The 25,184-nt window shown below is 33.5% G+C and overlaps 1 protein-coding gene across 2 annotated transcripts in view; it reads right to left on the bottom strand.

The window, feature by feature from the left end:
- Positions 1–25,184, bottom strand: part of Tc2n (tandem C2 domains, nuclear) — a 53,287-nt gene that overhangs the window by 17,780 nt on the left and 10,323 nt on the right. For both annotated transcript variants that reach the window (XM_057783257.1, XM_057783258.1), the window contains exons 3-9: positions 23,275–23,505; positions 14,230–14,397; positions 13,141–13,232; positions 10,731–10,806; positions 9,718–9,818; positions 7,910–8,026; positions 5,481–5,672 (exon numbers count right to left, since the gene is read on the bottom strand). In XM_057783257.1, the coding sequence (XP_057639240.1) occupies positions 5,481–5,672; positions 7,910–8,026; positions 9,718–9,818; positions 10,731–10,806; positions 13,141–13,232; positions 14,230–14,397; positions 23,275–23,505 (977 nt within the window). The remainder of the gene's footprint in view (positions 1–5,480; positions 5,673–7,909; positions 8,027–9,717; positions 9,819–10,730; positions 10,807–13,140; positions 13,233–14,229; positions 14,398–23,274; positions 23,506–25,184) is intronic.

Raw genomic sequence — 25,184 nt, 5'->3', positions numbered from 1 at the left:
GAGTTGTTACACTGTTACAGAAATCACTCCCCTAAAATACCCCAGATCTTGGCAGTGGACTTGATACCTTCTATTTGCCAAATTTATTTTCACAAATACAAATTATATTATAGGACATTAATTCAGATCTTGAAAAACTACTTTCATAAAACCCCAAAATTTAAAATTCTAATCAATAAGCAGGTATACATTGACTATATTTAATGAGCACAAAATTATGAAAATCTGTTTATAAATAGTTTATCACTTTTTTAAAGAAAACCTTTATTAGCTTCCTAGAATTGTCAAAAACTGAAAAAGTAAAAGAACACAAGAGAAAACATGACCTGGTGGTATTTGAGAATATTTTTGTGGGGGGAAAGTGATAAATACAAGATATAACCCAAAGAGCTGGCTCTGAAAACAAATCCTATTCACCAACTGCTGGCTCCATGGACTCAAACAAGTTTCACTATTTCTACTATTTCTAGGGATAACAAGAGAACATGCTCCTAAGCATGGTAAGAATATTTTGTAGTTTAACAACAACTGAGCCATAAATTTCTGTAATGGTCAGTTATTTCTTCAGGTAAATTCTGTCTCATCTACAGTACTGAGCACAGAAACTTGAAATCTCAAATAAATACTAAATAAATACTTGATTAATGATCAAGGTCAAGAAGTCCATCAAGAAAAATTACAAAACAAATCCTTAGAAAATCAGAATGATTTTCATTCTGATCAGCAATGATTTCATGTACTCTATGACCACAATGTAATAAAATTTAAAATTAACAGGAAATCCCTAATAAATACATAAATTCATGAAGATTAAACAACTCATTACTGAATGATGAATGGTACAAAGAAAAAAATCCCTGGAACTAAATGAAAACACTACACAAAACCTCTGGGATACATTTAGAGTGGTCCTACAGAGGAAACCCACAGTTCTAAGTGCCTTACAAATCAGGAAGAGCAAAAATTAATGACTTAATGACGCAACTCAAAAATTTGGAGAAACAAGAACAAATCAGGCCCAAATTCAGTAGATGGCAAGAAATAATAAAAATCAAAGCAGAAATTAATGAGATAGAAATAAAGAAAACAATACAAAGAATCATTAAATCTAAGAGGTGGTTCTTTTTTAAAGTAAACAAAGTTAACAGACCATTGATAAAACTAACCAAAAGAAAGAGAGATGATCCAAGTTAACAGAATCAGAAATGAACAGGGAACTATCACAATAGACAGTAAGGAAATTCAGAAAGCTATAAAGGAATACTTTAAAACAAAACCTCTATCCATTAACATGAAAAATATAAAAGAAATGGATGAGTTTCTTCATTCATTCAAACCACCAAAACTAAATCAAGAAAAGATCAACAACCTAAACAAACCTACAACAAAAAGATTCTAGTAGAAATAAAAAGATTTACAAAAGAAAAAAAAATCTCAGTCTGAGATAGATTCATAGCAGAATTCTACCAGACTTTCAATGAAGATCTATTGCCAATCCTTCTTAAATTTTTCAAAGAAATAAACACAGAGTTGGCATAAGAACAGATAGGAGGAACAATGGAACTGAATAGAAGACCCGGATATCAATCCACACATCTTTGAACACCTGATCTTTGATAAAGAAAGCAAAAACTACCAAATGGAAAAAAAGAAAGCATATATAACAAGTGGTGCTGGCATAACTGGATATCAACATGTAGAAAAATGAAAATACACCCATATCTATCATCATGCACAAAACTCAAGTCCAAATGGATCAAAGACCTCAACATAAAGTCAGACACACTGAACCTTATAGAAGAGAAAGTGAGAAGTATACTTGAACGCACTGGCACAGAGAATCACTTCCTATATATAACCCCAGCAGCACAGACACTGAGAGAAACAATTAATAAATGGGACCTCCTGAAACTGAAAAGCTTCTATAAAGCAAAGGATATGGTCAACAAGACAAAATGGCAGCCTACAGAATGGGAAAAGATCTTGGCTAACCCCACATCAGACAGAGGTCTGATCTCCAAAATATACAAAGAACTCAAGAAATTGGACACCAAAAGATCACATAATCCAGAAAAAAAAAAAAAAAAGGAGTACAGACCTAACTAGAGAACTCTCAACAGAAGAATCTAAAATGGCTGAAAGACACTTAAAGAAATGTTCAACATTCTTAGTCATCAGAGAAATGCAAATCAAAACAACTCGGAGATTCCATCTTACACCTGTAAGAATGGCCAAGATCAAAAATACTGATGACAACTTATGCTGGAGAGGTTGTGGGGGAAAGGGAACACTTCTTCCTTGCTAGTGGGAATGCAAGCTGATACAACCCCTTTGGATGTCAGTGTGGCGATTTCTCAGAAAATTAGGGAACAACCTTCCTCAAGACCCAGCAATACCACTTTTGGGTATATATCCAAAGGATGCTCAATCGTGCCACAAGGACATGTGCTCAACTATATTCATAGCAGCATTGTTTGTCTTAGCCAGAACCTGGAAACAACCTAAATGCCCCTTGACCAAATAATGGATAAGAAAAATGTGGTACATTTATACAATGGAGTACTACACAGCAGAAAAAAATAACAGCAGCTTGAATTTTGAAAATGGATAGAGCTAGAAAACATTATTTTGAGTGAGGTAACCTAGACAGAGAAAGACAATTATCACATGTACTCACTCATAGGTGGTTTTTTAAACATAAAGCAAAGAAAGCCAGCCTACAAGTCACAATCCCAGAGAACTTAGACAACAATGTGGACTCGAAGAGAGACTTACATAGATATATTCTACATGGGAAGTAGAAAGTAGAAAAAGACAAGATCTCCTGAGTAAATTGGGAGCATGGAGACCTTGGGGGGAAGATTGAAGTGGGGAGGAGAGAGGCAGGGAAGGGAGGGGAGCAGAGAAAATGCAGAGCTCAATAAATATCAATAAAGTAAAATTAAAAAAAAGAGAGTACTTCCAATTTTGATCCATGAAACCACTATTACCATAATACCAAAGTCAGGTAATAATACTACAACAAAAGAAAATGAAAGTCCAATATCCTTGATGAACACAGACTCAAAAATTCTCAGTAAAATATTTGTAAACTGAATACAGACAAACTTCAAAAAGATTATCTACCATAACCAAGTTGGCTTTATCCCAGAGATGTTGAGATGGTTCAACACACACACGTCAATAAATATAATAAACCACAAAAATGGAATCAACCTAGTTGTCTACCAATAGATGAATGTATGAAAATTTCATATATGTAGAAAATGGAATATCATTCAGCTCTAAAGAAAAATGTAATTATAAAATTTGCAGGAAAATATATAGAGTTATAATGTATAATACTAAATAAGATCAACAATCTCAGAAAGAAAATAATTTCATGGTCTTCCTCATATGCATAACCTGGTTAATAATATATGTAAACAAACATACATATGAGGGTATAGTATAATATGTAGGTAAGAGAACAAGAAAAGCTAAATATTAGGTGATGAACAAAGACAGGTAATGGACATAAGTTATGAATAACAATAATTGTTTTTCTAGTTCTAGTTCAGTCATTTGATTTTTTTTGGTCTAGTGCTTTACTTGATAGTGAAAATATAAAATCTAAGGAGAAGCTCCGCAGCTTCAAAAGGCAATTTTTACTGTATAACAACATTCACTGATATAAAGACTTAATTTAATTTCAATGTGTAATGTTTTTTATTTGAATTTTATGATAAAGGTTTTTTTTTTAAGAAATAGAATGTAGCCATAACCATTCCTTCAAATTCTTCAAAGAAAATAATTTCTCAATTTTCTTCAGTATCTTCTGACATACTGGTACTATATCTTTAGCATTTAACATATGAAATATGCATTTGATATTTGTATCTTCTGTAAAATAATGACTACATATTACTATCTACTAAGCTATTATAAATGATGCCAGTTACAAACTGCTATCATAATTACTGTGTTTTAACAGCAAAAAAGGTAACTTAAGTTTTAAATGTTGTAGCAAAAGTTATAAGCACTCACACTGGCAGCTGAGATTGAATATATAGTCAAGAAATAACCAGAAATAAATTTTAATCTCTGACTTTAGTAATCTTTTGTTTTTTAATATTTTAATCTCTATTCTCCCTTCCAATTTGGTGATTCTCAAGTCACGCAACACATTAGATTCACAACTGGGAAATCTATTGAAAACTACAAATGTCTCTGTCCTATCCCCCAAGAAAATTTAATTTTATTGGTTTAGGTGTGGACATGCTTTTAAAGTTCCCAAATGATACCGATGCATAGCTAGGGTTATTTTAATTAGTACTTCAAGTCATCTTAAAATTTTTTTTTTTTTTTTTGGTTTTTTGAGACAGGGTTTCTCTGTAGCTTTGGAGCCTGTCCTGGAATTAGCTCTTGTAGACCAGGCTGGCCTCGAACTCACAGAGATCTGCCAGCCTCTGCCTCCCAAGTGCTGGGATTAAAGGCGTGCACCACCACCGTCCGGCATCTTAAGTATTTTTAAAGAAGTAAAATATAAATCTTACACAAATTTAAAATCATAATAGATTTATCTTATAAAGAATAAGACTAATTTATATAAATGTTATCCCTACAGAGAAACTATATAGTTAAATCATTAGGAATTTCTAAATACTTTAATGACAATGTTTGACTGACTGATTGAGAGAGGCAAATAATCAGGTCTCAAAATCAACCAAGCACTTTTTCTATAATGCAATATCAACCAAAAATTATTAATAATTTTTAAAACTTCCATTCTTGGTCCAAAGAGATGGCTAAATTTAAAGGTGGTTGTTACCTAGCTTGACAATCAGAGTTTGATCCCCAGGAACTACATAGTGAAGACAACAATTTGCCACAACTTGTCCTCTGACCTTCATACACATACCATAGCATATATCCTGTTCCCAAAATAAATAAATATTAAAAAGTTTTTGAGTAAAAGCAAAAATACATTAAAATGAAAACAAATTTGCATTCTGTGATGGGGGTGGGTTGCAACTCATGCAGAACATGTGCTTAGCATATGTAAGATCCTGAACTTCATCACTAGTAACAGAGACGGGGGCAACCAAATTCTATTCTAACCAATTTGTGAACAGATTTACAGCTTACCTATGGTTAAAACCATTTTCTTAATTCTACTTAATTGCAATCTCAGATTGCACTTAAATTTTATAAACTTATTTTTGCTGAGTCCTCAGCTACTATGTTACTCCTACAGTATAAAACATTAATCAAAAATGTACTAAAACAGGATAGCATAATGTTACTTTGAAGAAAATAAAGAAAATGGTTAATGTTTTATAAATTATTTATAAAATAGTTTAAAATAATATTGCTTCTTCAGAGTTCCCATGGTCTTCCAACATATTATACTGTTCAAAGTACCTCTAACAAATAAGTCATTCATTAAACCATTCTCAAGATGTGTACTATGTTTAGTATTGGATACTATTATCACTTACAGAAATTTTTGAAGGTGGTATTATTTCCAACGAGTAATCCATTTCCTGTGTACTGAGAGTTCTGAGTGATAGAGAACATTTTCCAATGGTTTTCTTCCTGGGAGTCTGGGTTTGAATCTTAAATACAAGCCTCACAGTTTGTAGACTTTGTAGTTTAATAGCAAATACAAAAGTTTCCATAAATTCAATAGCCTTAAAAAAATAAGAAAACAAATATAAATACTAAAAAGGCTGATATGACATGATAAAATAAGTTTTTATACCTAAGAAAGATTTTAGAATTTATTTTTACAAGTATATTTTTCATTAAAACATGAAAATGAATGGGATCTTGTTTTATTATTTTCCTTAGCTTCACAAATTATAATTACTTAGGAATTAAGATCAATGCTAACAACAACCTCATCAGAATACATCTTTCCTGTAGGCAGAGGCCGCTCTTTTGTTTCTCAGCTGCCCAGACCTGAAATAATCACACAGAAACTATATTAATTGCAACACTGCTTGGCCAATAGCTTAGGCATATTTTTAGCTATCTCCTATATCTGAAATTAACCCATTTTTATTATTTCATATTTTACCACGTTACCAGTAAGGTTCCGAGACATCTGTCTCCTTAGGGCAGTTACATGGCGTCTCCCCAGTTCTGCCTTCTTTTCTCCTCAATCTCTGCTTAGAATTTCTGCCTTGCCCTATTCTGTGCTGCCATAGGCCCAAAGCAGCTTCTGTATTAACCAATGGTAATAAAACACATTCACAGCATACAGAGGGGAATCCCACATCACTTTCCCTTTTTTCAAATTAGACCGTTTTCCCAGCTTTGGTTTTCTGATACACCTTTCTTCCTATTCATTGTGATTTTTCAAAAGGTAATGAGAATAGTTCAAGAAATTCACATACAAGTTTACTAAGCATCCAGAATCTATGCTGTTTGCATTAATTCTCTCCTTAAAAGAGACTGAATACTAGATTGTTCTGTGATATATACTTCCTTCTTTACCTCTTTAGTATAGCTTTTTGAAAAGTCAGATATCTAGTCAACTAACAAATATGAGAGATATTATCTCCAAACTTTGTCATTATAATAATTAATATCACATTAGACAGAATTATGTTCCTGCTAGTCTCTCAAACACTTTTTCTTTTAAATTATCAAGCTATAGAACTATACCAGTAAAATATTGCACATAAACTATTTAACAGTCTTACACAGTCCAAGTGTGCTGGTATACTTCATATTTTCCATAACAGGGATCTCCCAAATGACTTGATGTATAAAAACAAATTTTGAAAATGAAAATTGATGACAGAATTTTTTCTAACCTTTGCTAAGTTTGTGTGTTTTAGAGTAATGGTTCTCAACCTTCCTAATGCTGCAATCCCTCAATATAGTTCCTCATATTGTGGTGAGCCCAACCATAAAATTTTGTTGGTAGTTTATAACTGTAATTTTGCTACTGTCATGATTTGCAATGTAAATATCTGATGTGCAACCCTAAGGAATCACAACCCACATATTAAGAACCACTGTTATAGAATAATTAAAAAAAATCCTGTGCAGAATTGGGCAGGTTCAGAGGATCTGGGAGGAACTGGGGAAGGGGGAAAGCATGATTAGAATATATTGAATTTTAAAATTCAGTAAAATATTTCCTAATCATATTAATTAAAAATATCGATATGTATTTTATTATTAATAACTAAAATGAATTTTCTTGAATCCTTAGACACTTTAATTCTATTATTTTAAGGTGATAAGCTCTCTTAAAAGTTATCTTTTCAAAGCTAGAGAGATGGCTTAGTTGTTAAGAATGCATATTGTTTTTAGAGTGGATCTGAGCTCAAGTCTCAGCACCCACATCAGGTGGCTTACGGCCACCCGTTAATTCCAGCTCCAGAAGATTCAATCTTCTGGCCTCAATGTGCACTGCACTTAAGTACACAAACCAACACACACAATTAAATATGAAGAATCTTAAAATATCTTTTTGCTTTCATGTAAAAACTTAACTTTGTGATCACATCAAAAGACAATAATGGACATGTATATAAGTTAATGTGAAAACAATCTGTAAAACAAGACTCAAGATAATAAACCTCCTACTTATAATAATTGGAAGATTTGGGGAATAAGATTAACTGCAATTCTGCAGTTACTTTCCAAAAGAAGTTTCTTACCTATTCTACATACTCTAGCAATTACAGTTTCCTTTTTAAATTCAGCTTAATACCAGACAATGTAATAGCAAAAACTCTTAGTATTTAAAATTATCTTTTAAAATAAAGGGTGTTTTGGAGAAGCTAAATTTTATTTACAAGTGATTTTATTTAGCTTCTCCAAAACAAAATGCTTTCTTATTCTCACATTTTACATAATTAAAAAAATAAATATGAGAAAAATGAAAAAAAAATTTCAAACACCTACTTACATTGGAAGCTTCTTTGGCTGAAGACCTGAAATGCACTGGTTTAGAGAAAGTTAAAGTTCCTTTTATAGAAATTGTGGGAGTATCTCCATAACTAGAGGGCCAAATTACATCTCTGCACTAAAAACAAAAATACATTAAAACATAATTTATGTTTTTACAAAGAACTTTGACAACACAAATTTCTATATTTATTGAGTTAATAACTTTTTTGAGACTATCTACAAAGCCCTGGTTTTTGGAACTCACTATGTAGACCAGGATCCACCTACCTGTCTACAGAGTGTTGGGATTAAAGATGTGTGCCACAATTCCCTACTGAGTTAATGATTTTTGATTAAATTTTTAAATAAACTTTAGAATACTGTTTTTTCATGTTTTATCCATATCACTATTTTAACATTATTCTATAGTCCTATTAGCTTCCTTCATGACATTTTCATATAGATTTTGTTTTAGCTATTATTCTTCCTCTGTTCCTCTCCTTGCCATGCCTCTCATTTGTACCCAGTTGTCTTCTTCTGGCTTTCAAGTAACATGTATTCCATTATCATCCCTAATCCCTTTCCTTAAAAACTCTTTTCCTTAACAAATAATTTTAAAAGAAGCCAAAAACAACACCCCCCCTTAAGGTCCTCTTTCTAATTTTCCAACTTATGTCCACATAAGTACAAATATAAAATTGAAAGCAGGGCCCACATGTGAAAGAGAACATGTAAGTATTTGTCTTCTGGTCTTGTTTATCTCACTTGGTAATTTCCAGATCTATTAATTTTATTAAAATTTTCAAAATTTCATTTACATGGCAAAATAAAATTCCATTGTGCACATGTGCCATATTTTCACAATCAATTCATATGCTGACAGATAACAAGGTTGAGTTAATTTCCCTGCTACTGTGAATAGAAAAGCAATGTCCTAGAGCTGAGTCCTATGGCAGTCCTATGGGGATGTCCTAGAGCTGAGTCCTATGGCAGTCCTATGCGGATGCCCTGGAGCTGAGTCCTATGGCAGTCCTATGGGGATGCCCTGGAGCTGAGTCTTATGGCAGTCCTATGGGTATGTCCTAGAGCTGAGTCCTATGGCAGTCCTATGGGGATGTCCTGGAGTTGAATCTTATGGCAGTTCTACTTTTGCTTGTTTGTTTTGAGACCTCTCCTCAATGATCTCCATGGTGGTTACAGCAGTTTACACACCTTTTCACCAACATCCACCAGTATTCATTGTCATTTGCTTTTGATGACAGCCATTTCCCTGATGGCTGAGGATACTGAACATTACTTAAGAATTTATGATCCTTTTGTATTCCTTCTTTCAAGGGCTATCTGTTCCATTCTTTAGTTCACTTATTGACTGGAAGTTTGGGGTTTTGGTGTGTAAAGTTTTTAGTTGTTTATATATTCAAGATATTAACTCCTAGTCTAAAGTATGGCTGGCAAAGACTTTGTCCCAATCTGTAGGCTGTCCATTTATTCTGTTGATAGTTTCCTTTGCTGTTCAGAAACTTTTAAATCTTATAAAAGTCCACTTGTTAATCTTTGGAGTTAATAACTGAAATTATTTCCTGTGCTATCAGAGTTCTAATCTAATAGTTTTTACCTATGCCTATATCTTAAAGCTTTCCTTGTTTTCTTCTAGCAGTTTCAGTGTCAAATACTTTATTAAACACTCTACTCTGCAAAATACAACAGAAACCTAAACTATGAAGACAGTTACTGATCCCTTCTCCAGTAAGAAGCAACACTAGATACTTGTAGGTTATAAATATTCAATTTAATAATAAAAAATCAGTATTAACTACACTAATTTACCTGCAAAACTGTGATCCATATCTGTTCTGCTGAAGAATTATAAAACAATTTCACATTCAATCTCCCCAAGTCTCTTTCATCTCCTGATAGGGTGATTGTATCTGAATTATAAAGGACAAAAAGTAAAAATTCCATGCAATATTTTTAATCCAATTAAGCTTTGATATAAACCAATTTTAAAAGATATATGTATTATTCAATATATTATACATATGCAAATATAATATATATATTGAGTTTTGGAGACAAGATCTATGTAGCTTTGCCTATCCTGGAACTCACTATGTAGACCAGGCTGGCCTTGAACTCACAGAGAGCTGCCTGCCTCTGCCTCTAAAGCATTGGGATTAAAGGCGTGCGCCACCATGCCTGGCAAAAGCTGATACATTTTATTGTTCTAAGTTTCCAGTGTAGTAAGACGAAATCACACTTCTAGTGAAGTCCTAGACATAAAATACACTAAGAATGCATATAGTTTAGGAATTTAACAAAATTACAATGTGAGGAATTTAGTTAAGACTCTGCGAATTTTTGCAAATAGCACTTATAAGGTCTATGTGCTTCTGAAAGCTCCTTAATCCATATACTTTAAAACACAAACTGGGTGGTAGTGGTGCATGCCTTTAGTCCCAGCACTTGGGAGGCAGAGGCAAGCAGGTCTTTATGAGTTCGAGGCCAGCCTGGTCTATAGGACAGCTAAGGCTATACAGAGAAACCCTGTCTAAATAAACAAACAAACACACACACAAACACACACACATATATATAGTGTGTGTATGTATATATCAAATAAAAGATATGTAAGAGCTTACTTAAAAAATATTCATTCTTGCCTGAACACTAAGCCATGGTTCATCTGATCTAAGTTTGTGATAATACTGTCAACATAGGTTCAATAACCAACATGTAAAATGTATAGAACACTTTTTTCTTCATTCAACTAAACACTGTCAATCTATGACTGAGTAGAAATAACCTGCTGAACAGTATACATAGGATACTGCATTCCTTACCCAGGCTTCTGTTACTGCCCTGAGAATTTTTCCTGGAAGAAGAACTACTAGGCACACTGGACAATGAGTCATGTCTCTGCAACAACAACAAAATGCTTCAGTCAGAAACTGAGTATCAAACTTTAAAAACTTTCATATTTATGCCCCAATAAACACCCTGATATCAAACTCCATGTTAATCACTTTGTCAGTATTATCAGTCAGAATGTCCCACTTTTGTAGGAGAGGAAACTAATGCATCAAAAATACCTTCTAGGTAACATTGGAAAGCCTTTAGTACTTTTGGTTTGGTCTTAGTTTTCATATTGAATACATTAATAGAAATGTCCAATAACCTATAAAAGTGTAAAACAGGATTATCAAAGCATAGTCCCTCTAGATCAGGAGCATTTGTATTATGTAAACTTCATAGAAACAAAAATTCAGAACCCATCACAGAACTACTGAACCAAAAATTCTAGGTGTGAAGCTTTGACAGTTTGTATCTAACAAAATCGTCAAACAACTCAGATGGATGTTAAATGCTATAAATGGCTAAGCATTTAAAAATTAATTGTATAATTATTAAGGCTAATTTAGAATACATGCCCATTTCATAAGGCATTCCTTCTCCACCAACATAAAGGGAAGTCCATAAGTTTATTTGCAAAGATGTTCAGGGTGCTTTTTCTCTCACTTACAGAAAGACAGATTACTTGTCTTTAAACTTCGCTTATCTCTATAGCTGTTGGGGAATATTATTTTAAGGTGTGTTACTTTTGATTATGCTGTATTTGATTAACTGTGAAGCTATGATTTTTTTTGCCTGATGATTCTAATAAAGAGCTCAACGGCCAATAGTGAGGCAGGAGCAAAGGTAGGCAGGGCTGGCAGGCAGAGAGGATAAATCGAAGAAGAACCAAGAGAACAAGAAGAGGAGGACATCAGGGGCCAGTCACCCAGCCAGTCACAGAATAAGAAGGAAAGAAAGGTATACAGAAATAGAGAAAGATAAAAGCCCAGAGGCAAAAGGTAGTTCAGATCATTTAAGTTAAGAAAAGCCAACGAGAAACAAGCCAAGTTGAGGCCAGACATTCATAACTAAGAATAAGCCTCCATGTGTGATTTATTTGGAACTGGGTGGTAGCCCCCCAAAAAACAATATATCGTTATTTTTTTTTCTTTTTTTTTTTTACTTTTTGATGTTTTCAGACATGGTTTTACAATGCGGTCTAGGCTGGTCTCGTATTCTTAAATGATCCTCTTGCCTCAGCCTTCTAGTGCTGGGAATACAAACATGGGGCACTATTTCCGGCTTATTTCCTAATTTCAAATAGAACTTAGCTGAACTAAGAATGAAACATTTTAATCTATCAAAGGATGCTATATTGATATTATTGAAAAATTAAAGTCTTACACCTCAAAGAAATATTAATTCTTAGTAACTGCCTGGTTATGTTCAATAAGCAAAGAAGTACTTTTAACTATATGATTTAGAAATGCCAATTTCTGAAGCTCCTTAAACTCATATCAATTGAGAGATACAAAATTATGTAAAATGAAGCAAATATAATGCTTTTCATTAATCACTGATATTTTCCTAAAATAATATACTTAGGAAATATCGCATATTTATCCTTCAGATATTGCTATATACATAAGCCACAGAAATAAAACATGTGATTCCACCAGATCTCCAAAATACACAAAGAACTCAAGAAATTGGATACCAAAAGATCACATAGTCCAATAAAAAAAAAAGTGGAGTACAGACCTAAACAGAGAACTCTCAACAGAGGAATCTAAAATGGCTGAAAGACACTTAAGGAAATGTTCAACATCCTTAGTCAGCAGAGAAATGCAAATCAAAACAACTCTGACATTCTATCTTATACCTGTAAGAATGGCCAAGATCAAAACACTGATGACATTTACACAATGGAGTATTACACAGCAGAAAAAAATAACGACAGCTTGAATTTTGCAGGAAAATGAATGGAGCTAGAAAACATTATTTTGAGTGAGGTAACCCAGACACAGAAAGACAATTATCACATGTACTCACTCATAGGTGATTTTTAAACATAAAGCAAAGAAAGCCAGCTTACAAACCACAATTCCAGAGAATTTAGACAACAATGCAGACACTAAGAGAGACTTACATAGATCTAATCTACATGGGAAGTAGAAAGTAGAAATCTCCTGAGTAAAATTGGGAGCATGGGGACCTTGGGGGGCGGGTTGAAGGGGGAAGGAGAGAGGCAGAAAGGGGAGCAGAGAAAAATGTAGAGCTCAATAAATATCAATAACAATATGGAAAAAAAGTAAAAAATAAAACATGTGATTCCTAATGTAATTCATACAGTTTTGATATATTTATGTGAAAGGTTCACATATAAAGAAATTTATATGGTTATATAATATTATCTACCTGGATGAATCGTTGAGGTGGAGTTGTAAGATCAAACATGGATTTGCTTAGCCCAGGGGAAACAGGACGTTTACTGGTCCTTAAATCACAAACTACAAAGGGACAAGAGGAAAGTATTTTTTTATTAATAAAAATGAAACAGTGGCATTCTACCTAATTGTCATAAGTCAAATCTCCATAGGAATTCATCATGTATATTATATACAAATTTATATAAACAGAAATTTTGATAAAAATCTTTAAAAGTTCAATTATAAATTATTTTAATCTTTAAAACAGAAGACTGTAGCAATCAAATAATACATTTTCATATCCACATAACATTTTAAGCAGGTTTTTGTGACATTCCCAGTCCTTCATCCAGAAAAAATAATTTAATACAATACAAGTACTCTTTGATAAGTGTAATTCAACTACTATTTAAAGACACATATAAAATTATAACATTTCAATTCTGAATCCCATGTGCTCTTATATTTCTATTTCTAGTTCTCCTCCCAAACTGTAAGAGCTTTCTAAAAAGGAGCTCTGTACGCAAGTGTGTGTTCTAGCACAATGCTAAGTACACAGCAGCCCTCAAGAAAATATTTTTTTTTTGTTTTCAGTGATGCTGATATATGTGTACAGAGAGACCTGTAAAATCTGAGGATATTTTGAACATGGTAGTTCATATAACTGATAGTCCTAAATATCAAACTAAAAAAATCTAGTTATTTTCTATTATTTGTGTCTACCTCCAATCATGAGCTCTTAAATTCATTTAGCTGACTGGAACAGAAAAAGAAAATACTATAAATATCTATAGTAAAATTTATTAAGTATATAACAAAATGTATGTAAAATAATCTATAATAAAATTTTTTCTAAAAGAAAAAAATGAAGTGGAATTGGCAGCCACCATTATCTGTAAACTTTTATACTAATTGTAATAACAGAGAGAAGTCATAACACTTATCACACACTCGTGAAGTCTGCTTTGCTCTTATTTTAAAACTGTTCTTAATAACTATTTCTGCTAGAGTCTTAGATTTAAATCTCTAAATTTGTTAAAGATAAGCCCAGAGGAAAAGCACAAAAATGTTTTCTTACCAGAGCCATACATTTTTTTGGTTTCAAAATGAGAAGGAAAGCGCCTATTTAAATCAGGTGAACAGTGCTGATACATATAGCACGGATTATACACATCATAGCTGGGTCCATGGTACAATGAACTGCAGAGTTCTGCCTTTTGATCCCCAAAAGATGCTCTGACAGATCCTGAAAGCAAGTGTTTCTATAAGCCAATAGCTGATACACTGAAGGAATAGGTTAGAAATACTTTGTCACAAATGAAACTAAAACATATGCCTTAACCAGCATACACTTACAGAACTGTAAGTACATGATGTATATAAGGAATGAGCCAAGAATCCTGCTCTTAAGACAGACAGGTAAATTTTTGGCATTTTTCTTTGCCCTATAGATAATTCTGTAGTTCACTGCCTGTATTTCATCTTGTGTTTCTACTAACATATATAACAGATTTTAAATGATTTTTACAAACATTCTTTTGAAGAAAACATTTAAAAATTGACCACATGCGATAAGATACACTAAGCAGATCTGTTCTCTGAAAGGACTCAAGTCAAATAAAGCATTTTTTAACCACAGTGCAATTAAGCTGAAAATCAAGAAGCAACAATAAAATTAATAGAAAATATTTATAGAAATACTAAGAACCAAGAATATTTTAACATAAGCTTTAAGAAGAAAATCAAGGTACTTGGGAGATAGCTCAGTTGTCAAAAGCACTTGCTGCTCTTCCAAAGAACTGGAGTGCAGAAGCCAGCACCCATGTCAGACAGCTCACAACTACCTGTAACTCTAGCTCCTGGGTATCTGACACTCTTCTGAATTCCTCAGGCACACACATACCATGGCAAACACAGAGACACACACACATACATATAAATTAAAATAAATCATTAGAAAACAAAGGAACAAGAAGAAAAAAATTAAAATTTTTTGTACTGGATATAAAGAATTAAATTTTTGTATGACAGAAAAACGGATTAATGAAACAGAATACAAGACCCTGAAAGAGCAATTATTTTACAGATATTTGATACATCATCAATGTGACTTCATATAGCAGTGGAGAAAAGATGGTCTTTTCACTACAAAGTTAAGTTAATTGAATACTAATATGGGGGAAGACAATTTAATCATATTTATTTTGAAAATTATATGTGGATAGCAGATCTAAATTAAACATCAAAGATGAATAAACTTTCTATAGTTATTTGTAAGAAAGGTTTTGAACACAGAACATTCAATCATAAAAGTGTGTTAACTATATTAAAACTTAAAAGACTTTCATCAAAGGCTACTTAAGAAAGTACACAGGAAACCCAGAATGGGAGAAGAACACATGCAACCAAATATAACTGGCCCATTATGTGAGAGTCACAAAAAATACTTTACAGTGGTTTTGTAATATATATATATAATATATTATATATATGTGTGTGTGTATAATTTGTATATAATATACATATTATATATGCATACTATACCTTATGTTTAGAACAAATAATGGATTATAAGGAATACTTATGTTTGAATATGAAAACACTAAAATTACTAACTACTTGAATGAAATCTCACAATCATGAGGAAGAATAAAAAAATACATGAAAAAAATAATATATGCTGACTAGGTCATTTCATTCCAGTTTTGTTTTTATGGGATTACTGTGTGTGCGAACATGTGTGTCTCTGTGACTATATATGTTTCTTGTACTTTTTTCTTGGATCTTTTTCTCTGTTTGTTTTACCTTATTCTGACTTGTTTATTTTTATCTTATTTTATTATTATTCCTTAGATGCCTGTTTGCTTTCTAAGATGAGACAGAAAGGATATGAATCAGAACGGGAGGAGAAGCAGGGAGGAACTGAAAGGAGTTGGGGGAATGTAATCAGAATATATTCTATGAAAAAAAAATCTACTTTCAATAAAAGAAAAGTTAAGCAAATAAATAATTAAAGACCAGAAAACAGGATAAGCACATAACATGTGCATATGCATTAAGAGGAAAAGCTAAACTTATGATAAGAACAACTGTGATACTGATTACCCACAATGAATAAGAGACAGTCTTGCTGGTAATTCTCTATTTTCCTTACTTGGGTGGTGCCTCTATATGTATTTTACTTTTTAATACATCACTGAGCTTTACATTTCTGTTTTGTGTCTTTTCCTCCATATGTAAGATAGCTTACCATTTTAAAAGGCTAAAACAACTTAAAAATTTCTTTCAGGGGGGCTGGAGGGATGGCTCAGCGGTTAAGAGCATTGTCCGCTCTTTCAAAGGTCCTGAGTTCAATTCCCAGCAACCACATGGTGGCTCACAACCATCTGCAATGAGGTCTGGTACCCTCTTCTGTATAAATAATAAATAAGTAAATATTTTTAAAAAAAATCTTCCAGGTTTAATAAACACATTGCATAAACTAAGATTTTCCAAAGGTCTAAATTCTGATGGCTATGTCAGTAAAGTCATTACAATCACTAGGATCTGGATTTACTTCCCAGAACCCATCAAAGCTGCTGAGCACAGATGTGTGTACTGTAATCCCAGTGCTAGGAGGGCGAGCTGGCCAGTCCATCCAGCCTAATTGATGAGCGTTAGGGAGGGATTCTCTCTCAACGGAGGCAGATGTGTTACTAAAAATGTCACCAGAGGATGTCTTCTCATCTCCTTACATGCATGCACCCACGCACATATGTTTTTAAGTTAAGGGCTGAGAAGATGGCTTAGTCAATAAGTGCCTGCCTGACTCTAGATCTCCAGCACATAAAAGCCAAGTCTGTTGGCACTTATTTGTCACGCTAGCTCTAAAAGTACAGAGACAGCAGAACTTCCAGAGCCCATTGGTCAGCCAATGCAGCCATTTGGTGAGCTTTGAGATCAGGGAGAGACATTGTCTCAAAAACAGGATGGGAAGCAATAGAAGACAAGCAGTGTCAACCTCTCACCTTCACAAGCATGTGTGCATGTATACACACACACAAACACAAATATGCACTCACTTATAGTTTGTACACACAAAACACATAAAATTTTTTTAAAGTTTAAATTACTGCCATCTTTGATTCTCTGTCCTACTTAAAATTGAACCAATAAAATAAACTGGTATTTTCTGAATTAAGCTAAACGATTTTTTAAAAAAAGTATTTACAATGAGTTCAGAAAAGATATGAGATATAATATGAAATTTTATCATCATTCTGGTTCAGGCATAACTGCATAATCCAAGTAAAATACAGAGGCAGGAAGATTCTGAAGAGTTGTGATATCTGAGAGCCATATTTACATACCTTATAAACTAACACTTAAGTCATTTAGCACATAAACAAAATGTTACTAGAAGATTTACTTTATGGCAACAAGAGTAGCAATAAACCTAAGAGCATTGTTTTAATATTGCAATATAATATATAAATATTTGCATATAATAAAATTAAAATTTATATACTTAAAAGATATGTTTATATTTTATATGCCATACAAATAAATGCCATTTATATGACATATAAATAAAATATATTTGTATATAATACAATATATAAATTTATTGTTATTATTTCTAAAGATCCTTAGTACCATCAAAGATAATTCACTACTTTTATAAGGTATTCCTAGAATGTAAGAATATTCTCATTTCAACTTTCTTTCTTATAAGTAAAGCACTAAAGAATTTATATCTTTCTTTCAGACAGTACACAATGATATCTAAGGTTCAACTAGAATTTCTTTCAGTTTACTAAACCACAGTGCTATAAAATGAAATGTAACACTACATGATAGCCTACTCCTCTTAAAAACCACAATTAAAATTTTTTAAGCCCAAATGTCTATTATCTTTAGCAGATAGGCAGGTAAGCAATGATTTTTTTTTAAAGTTTAATAATAAAATCTGTTGTCAGTGTAGTAAGGACCTAGTAAGGGAGAGTCGTATTCAGACCCATCAGTTAGTAAATTATGGGACAAAACAAATTTCTAACACTTAAAAAAGTTTTAGTTATCACTGATAGTAGTCTGTTGTCTCAGGATTGCCTCCCCATCTCATTCCATCAACCATACATACACACAAATACACATATATTTGACTTCTACAATTGGGCTCCAAGAGGACTTTCTCAAATTAGGTAATTTTCATATTCATATATACATATATATGTGTGTGTGTGTGTGTGTGTGTGTGTGTGTGGTTTTCAATGTCTTCAATGTGCCTATAATTTAAGAGTTAAGCAATTTTTTTACCTATGTAATTCAGAATTCAATTTGTTTTCTAGTAAGTACATGAGAAGAACAAAAGAAAACCTATCATCTATTGCTATATATTTCTTACTTTTTTAACTATGAAAACAACATTAAAGCATTCTGTTGTGGTTTGAACGAAAAATGTACCCATTGGCTCATGTATTTGAACTATTGGTCTTCAGCTGGTGCACTGGTTGAGAGGTTATAGAACCTTTAATAGCTACAGCTTTGCTGGAGAGTATGCTACCATTATGAGCAGGAGAGAGATTTGAGAGTTTCAAGTCTTGCCCCACTTCATGTTCATTCTCTCTGCTTCTTGTATGTGATTAAAATGTGATCAGTCAGCTTCCTGCTCTGTCTATTTGCTGCAATGTTTCCCCACCATTATGATTCATTCTTGCTCTTGCTCTAAAACCAAAATAAACTCTTCTTCCTTTTTGTCATGGTATTTATCATAGCAACAGAAAAGTAACTAATGTCTTATCTGTTTAGAAATATATTTTAAATAAAGTATGGTATATCCATATGATAAGATACTATAGAGACATTAAAATCAATAAATATGAAAACATGGTGTGTGTGTGTGCAACTATCTATATCTATGTCTCTAGATATATAGATATAGATATGATCATAAGACTAAACATATGGTTGTGCTGGCTAGTCTTATGTCAACTTAACATAAGCTAGAGTCATATGAAAGGAGAGAATATCAATTGAGAAAATGTCTCTACAAGATTCAGCTGTAAGTCATTTTCTTATTCAGCTATTGATTGGGAGAGTCTACCTCATGGTGGGTGGTGCCATCCCTGGGCTGGTAGTCTTGGGTTCTATAAGAAAGCAGACTGAGAAAACCATGGGAAGCAAGCCAGTAAATAGCTCTCCTCCATGGCCTTTGTATCAGCTCCTGTGGTGTGGGAAGTCCTTCTGTGTGTTGCTTTTATAGGTAATGAATAAATGTTTCAGCCAGTGGCTTAGCAGAATAGGGCAAGGAGGGAGTTCCAAGTAGATAGAGGAGGAGAGAGTAGGCGGAGTCAGAGAGAAGCCAGGTAGCCTCTACCTCTGCCAGAGACAGACTCGCCGGAACTTTACCCGGTAAGCAGCAGTCACATGGTGATACACAGATTAATAGAATGGGTTAGTTTAGGATATAAGAGCTAACTAGCAATACACTTCAAGATATTGTCCAAACAGTATTGCAAATAATATAGTTTCTGAGTGATTAAGTGGTCTGGGCAGCCAGGAACAAACAAGCAGCCTCCACCAACACTCCTACCTCCAGGTCCCTTCCCTGTCTGAGTTACTGCCCTGATTTCCTTCAGTGATGAATAGCGATAGGAAAGTATAAGCCAAATAAATTCTTTCCTTCCTATCTTGCCTTTTGATCATGGTGTTTCACTGCAGCAACAGAAACCCTAACTACTACTAATTAACCCTAAAACAATGGTTTAATTTGAATATTTTAACATATATGAATAAAAAAGGGAGTCCTGTCAAGAAAGAAAGGTACTTTTCCCCAAGTCTGACAACACGAGTCTAAATCCCTAAAGCCTTTTGGTGGAAGGAGAGAACTGTCTCTTGCAAGTTGTCTTCTAACTTCCACATGGCACCCACATACACACGTATGTAAATAAACAAACGGGGGGTAAGTGATCCACTGATCAGATACTCCATGAGTCACAAATTTTAAAACTATTTTTTGAGACACACTTGATATATGCAAAGTAACAGTAGGTTGCTGTGGTAGGACCATGCACTGGGTTCATTTTTCTTCCTTAACCAAAAAAAAAAAAAAAAAATCACTTCCATTCTAACAAACCTAGTATGTCCTACAGACAACAATAAATTATAAAATGAAAACTACTAAACAAGTAAAATTCCTAAAAGTACTGCAGTATAAAGAAAAGTAGTGTGTAACACATGAAGTGAGTTATCTGTTTCAGATGACTGATTTTCAGTGTAAGCCAAAGCCAACACTACACAGAGCAGACAAAACTCAGAAAGCGACAGGCAGATTAACCTGAGAGCAGTATAACAGGCAACCAGCCATGCTGAAAAGAAAGGTTAAAATCCTGGAAAGGAGAAATTCTAAATTTTGATAAAGTTTGATCAAATATCTGGCTAATCCCTGAACCAAAACTCAAGAGCTGACCCCTAATGCAGCATTTGTAGTCCAAGTTCAACCAAGCTACTACTCTGGAGGGAGACAGGAAGAGTAGAAAGGGAAACAGGATTGTCAAATCAATACAGCCAAATCTAGAGTCTCCACAATATCATTAAATATTCACAATATAAACCAAAATTAGTCCACATAAAACATAGCTGAAACATATGACCTATTTTCAAAGGAAAAGGAATGACAGATCCTAAATCTAGATGGATGACTTAGGTACTGAAATTAACACAGATACACCACTATAACTAGCAAAAGACATAAATACTTCTACAATAATAAAATAGTAAGTTACAAGTGGCAAAATAAATATACAAAAGAAACAAATACAAATCCTAATACATAATGCCTAAAATAAAATATTCAGAAAATAAACAAAAGCAGAATGAGGATGACAAATAAGAAAGATCATGAACTTGAAATGGGCCAGTTATTCTCAAACTAAAGAAAAGTTATTGAGGAAAAAATGAGTATCAGAGACCCACAGAATAGCAAAAAATCAGACTATGTAAAATCAGAATCCCAAAACAGAAAGAAGAAGAAAAAACAGAAAAACATGTGGACAAGTATGATATTTCTTGACATGGGTTTTACATGTCTCTGTCAATATTCAATAAATAGCATATTTGAAACTCAGCAAGTACACACAAAATTCAAAAGTATATTTTCGGGTTTTTTGTTTGTTTATTTTTTGTTTTGGTTTTTGTTTGTTTGTTTGTTTTTAAAGACAGGTTTTCTCTGTAGCTTTGGAGCCTGTGCTGGAACTAGCTCTTGTAGACCAGGCTGGCCTTGAGCTCTGCCTGTGTCTGCCTCCCGGGTGCTGGGATTAAAGGCATGCGCCACCATCACCCAGCAATTAAAAACGCATTTTAAGAAAGTACATTGTACATAAGATTTATGCTAAAATTCTAAATAGGTCACTAGCCGGGCGGTGGTGGTGCACGCCTTTAATCCCAGCACTCGGGAGGCAGAGGCAGGCGGATCTCTGGGAGTTCGAGGCCAGCCTGGTCTACAAGAGCTAGTTCCAGGCCAGGCTCCAAAGCTACAGAGAAACCCTGTCTCGAAAAACCAAAATAAATAAATAAATAAACAAATAAATAAATAGGTCACTAAACTTCAGTAAATGATATGTCTACATACTTAGAAGATGTATATTGATGACTTCAATGTATTTTTAAATGTTTCACATATTCCTTGTCAAAAGAGTTAATATTGAATAGAAGGATGGAATTATATAGATTAATGATAAAAATTGTATAGTAAAATGCTAATGGAACAATTTAAGTTTTAGACATAGAGGTATTACTGATAAATTCTTTTGAGTCCTTTATATGCTTGAAATTTTTCTAATAAAATTTTGTAGGGAAAAGCCACTGTGACTGACAATATTTCAATGGACGAATACAAATTATTTTTTTAAATATTCAATGGTCTAATACAAATTATTTTTTAAATAAGAGCTATACGTCCTTACTAACTAACCTAATTAATCTTTAATTAACCTAAGTCAGATTTCAGTCACTGAATCTACCTTATTCATGTATCTATTCAGTTTAAGAATCAAACCTGAGGAAAAAAGAAGGGAGTAAGGAAGGGGGGAGAAGAAAAGCAGAATGGGAAGGAAAAGGAAAGAAAGATAACCAGGAAGCAGATTGCTTGTTCCCTGTGTCTTACTGTACCAAATTTTAGAAAATAGGAACTATTTCTGTTTCATTCTTTAATGATTGAACTCTTTTACTTTTATTCTAGGTGCATAAAGAAGAATATGCCTATATTTTTTTAACTCAAACTGGAGGAGCAAGAGATATGGTTCAACAGTTAAAAGAACTTGTTACTGGGGCTGGAGACATGGTTCAGAGGTTAAGAGAATTGCCTGCTCTTCCAAAGGTCCTGAGTTCAATTCCTAGCAACCACATGGTGGCTCACAACCATCTGTAATAAGATCTGGTGCCCTCTTCTGGCCTGCAGGTATGCAGACAGAATATTGTATACCTAATAGATAAATAAATAAATATTTTAAAAAAGAAGACCTTGTTACTCTTCCAGAGGACTCAAGTTTAATGTCCAGCACCCACACTGGGCAGCTCACAACCGCTTGTAACTCGAGCTCCATGACATCCAGTACTCTCTTCTGGCCTCCACAGACATCAAAAAACATGTAGTATACACAGACATAAATACATACACATATAAGTAAAAATTTATTATTTTTAAGCCAAGCTACATATAAATGTGCCATGCTATTTGTGATCAGTTTCTACAGTGGGACATTTCTTTTTTTTTGTTTTGTTTTGTTTTTGTTTTTTTTTTTGTTTTGTTTTTGTTTTTCAAGACAGGGTTTCTCTGTGGTTTTGGAGCCTGTCCTGGAACTAGCTCTTGTAGACCAGGCTGGTCTCGAACTCACAGAGATCCGCCTGCCTCTGCCTCCCAAGTGCTGGGATTAAAGGCGTGCGCCACCACCGCCCGGCTACTCTACAGTGGGACATTTCAAAAATACTGTTCATTAAGCTGTTCTACAGAAAAAAAAACTTATAAAACTCAAAATATAAATATTTGTATAAATTTTGCATGAAAGATATAAAAAGCAAAATAACACCATTAACAGTATTTAAATGGTTCATGTTGGTTTTTAAATCATGTGATTTTATTGCTTACCTTCTAATTCATCCAGATATGAGGGAGTTCCTTGCATCCTGGGCTGAATATAAGATAATTTAAACCTGGGTACCACAAATGGCACTTCTTTGCCATCACATGGTAATTTGGAAAGCAAATAATCCTCACTACAGCCAACTTGGGGCTTTACTGAAACAGAAGTCAGTGGAGGTGTACAGATGGTATTTTGGCCATTTGAGACTGATGCTTTAAAGTCCCTTTCCACAGAAGCTACAAAGGATGAAAAAGATCAGAAGTAAGTCACTATTATGCATATACATTATATGTAATAATCTAAACCCAAAATGGTTAGTATTTTTTAAATCACTATTATTTTTTATTTTCACTTTATTTTGTTATTTTGTTTTGAGACAAGAACTTACTATGTAATTCTAGCTAATCTGGAACTTGCTATGTAAACCATACTTTCCTGGAATTCACAGAGCTCTGTTGGCTTCTGCTACTTGCTTCTGCCTCGGGGCTAACTGTGTGTGACAGCATGCCGGGCCTTTTAAAAATAATTTTAGAAAAAACATTCTGGCCGGGCGGTGGTGGCGCACGCCTTTAATCCCAGCACTCGGGAGGCAGAGGCAGGCGGATCTCTGTGAGTTCGAGACCAACCTGGTCTACAAGAGCTAGTTCCAGGACAGGATCCAAAACCACAGAGAAACCCTGTCTCGAAAAACCAAAAAAAAAAAAAGAAAAAAAAAAAAAGAAAAAACATTCTGATACAAATTACTTTTGATTTGAACAAGCAGTTCTGGAATCTACATTAATCTTGGTGAACAAAGATTTGATCAATGAATATGTTACTGCCAAAGCACATTATCCTATTAGGATAAGAAAAGCAGTTTTTAAGAGTCGAATATTCTCATAAGAGCTCATTGATGGAAAGCAAGTTTATTTCACAATTTAATGAATAACGTCTTCAAATAAAAACCTAGTCAGTTTAAAATGTTATAAACAAAGCAATTTTTGTTGTTAAAACTATGGGCAAACCTGAGTCTCAAATATATAAGTCAATTCTCAGAAGAAGCCAAAAGTCTTCAAGTTTACAAAACTCTCCAACAAATCACCAAATAAAATATTTACTGACTAGATATTTATTATATTAGCAATTCACCCTGCCTGAACATCTACAGAGCACTTTATTCTCTAAAAGAGTATGCACATAACTGTATAACCTAAGATAAGGTGGAAAAGGACAGCTGATCTTTATGTATAGTTAGTATCATCTGTAGAATGAATAAAAGCACAACTACTATAGTACAGGGATTTATGGAAAGATTTAATGTAAAACAGAAACTTTCTGCTATAGACTGGATATAGACTGGATATGGTTTAAGTGTATCCCCCATGAGTTGACATTTAATCCTTAAGGTAAGGGTATTAAATACACAATCCACATAGTAAGGAAAGGAAAACTATCAATGGAAACTTAAACTAAATCATGTATTTAGATATGGGGCCTTTGGAAAGGTAGAGAATCCATGGTTGATTTCTGGGGGCTTTATACGAGACTCAGAGAGATCAAGTTATATGTGTTCATTCCCTACTTTCCTATCAAGTGATTCTCTGTACTGCCTTAGGATACTACCAGCAAGAAAACCATCACCACCTTTGACCTTCAGAATTGAGGGCCAAAATAAACCTCTTATCCAGTTTGTAATAAGCAGAGGTACTGTGTTATTGATGTCAAAAAAAAACAGACTAATAAAATGTCATATCCAAATAAATACTAAGAAGTTCTACCCTACAAGTAATAAAATAACCAGAGAATAAAATTATAATCTTAACCCTGAAGAGATAAGAAACGATACAATATAAAAGGAAATAGCTAATCTAGGAATATTTCATAAATGTGAATCTTGATAATGTTTTGAGTTTCTTCTTCAGTGATCATCTTATAT

Source organism: Chionomys nivalis, chromosome 10 (genome assembly GCF_950005125.1).
Source record: "Chionomys nivalis chromosome 10, mChiNiv1.1, whole genome shotgun sequence".
Lineage (NCBI taxonomy): Eukaryota > Metazoa > Chordata > Mammalia > Rodentia > Cricetidae > Chionomys > Chionomys nivalis.
Note: the sequence above shows the minus strand (reverse complement) of the source record. Positions and strands in the feature narration are given on the sequence as shown.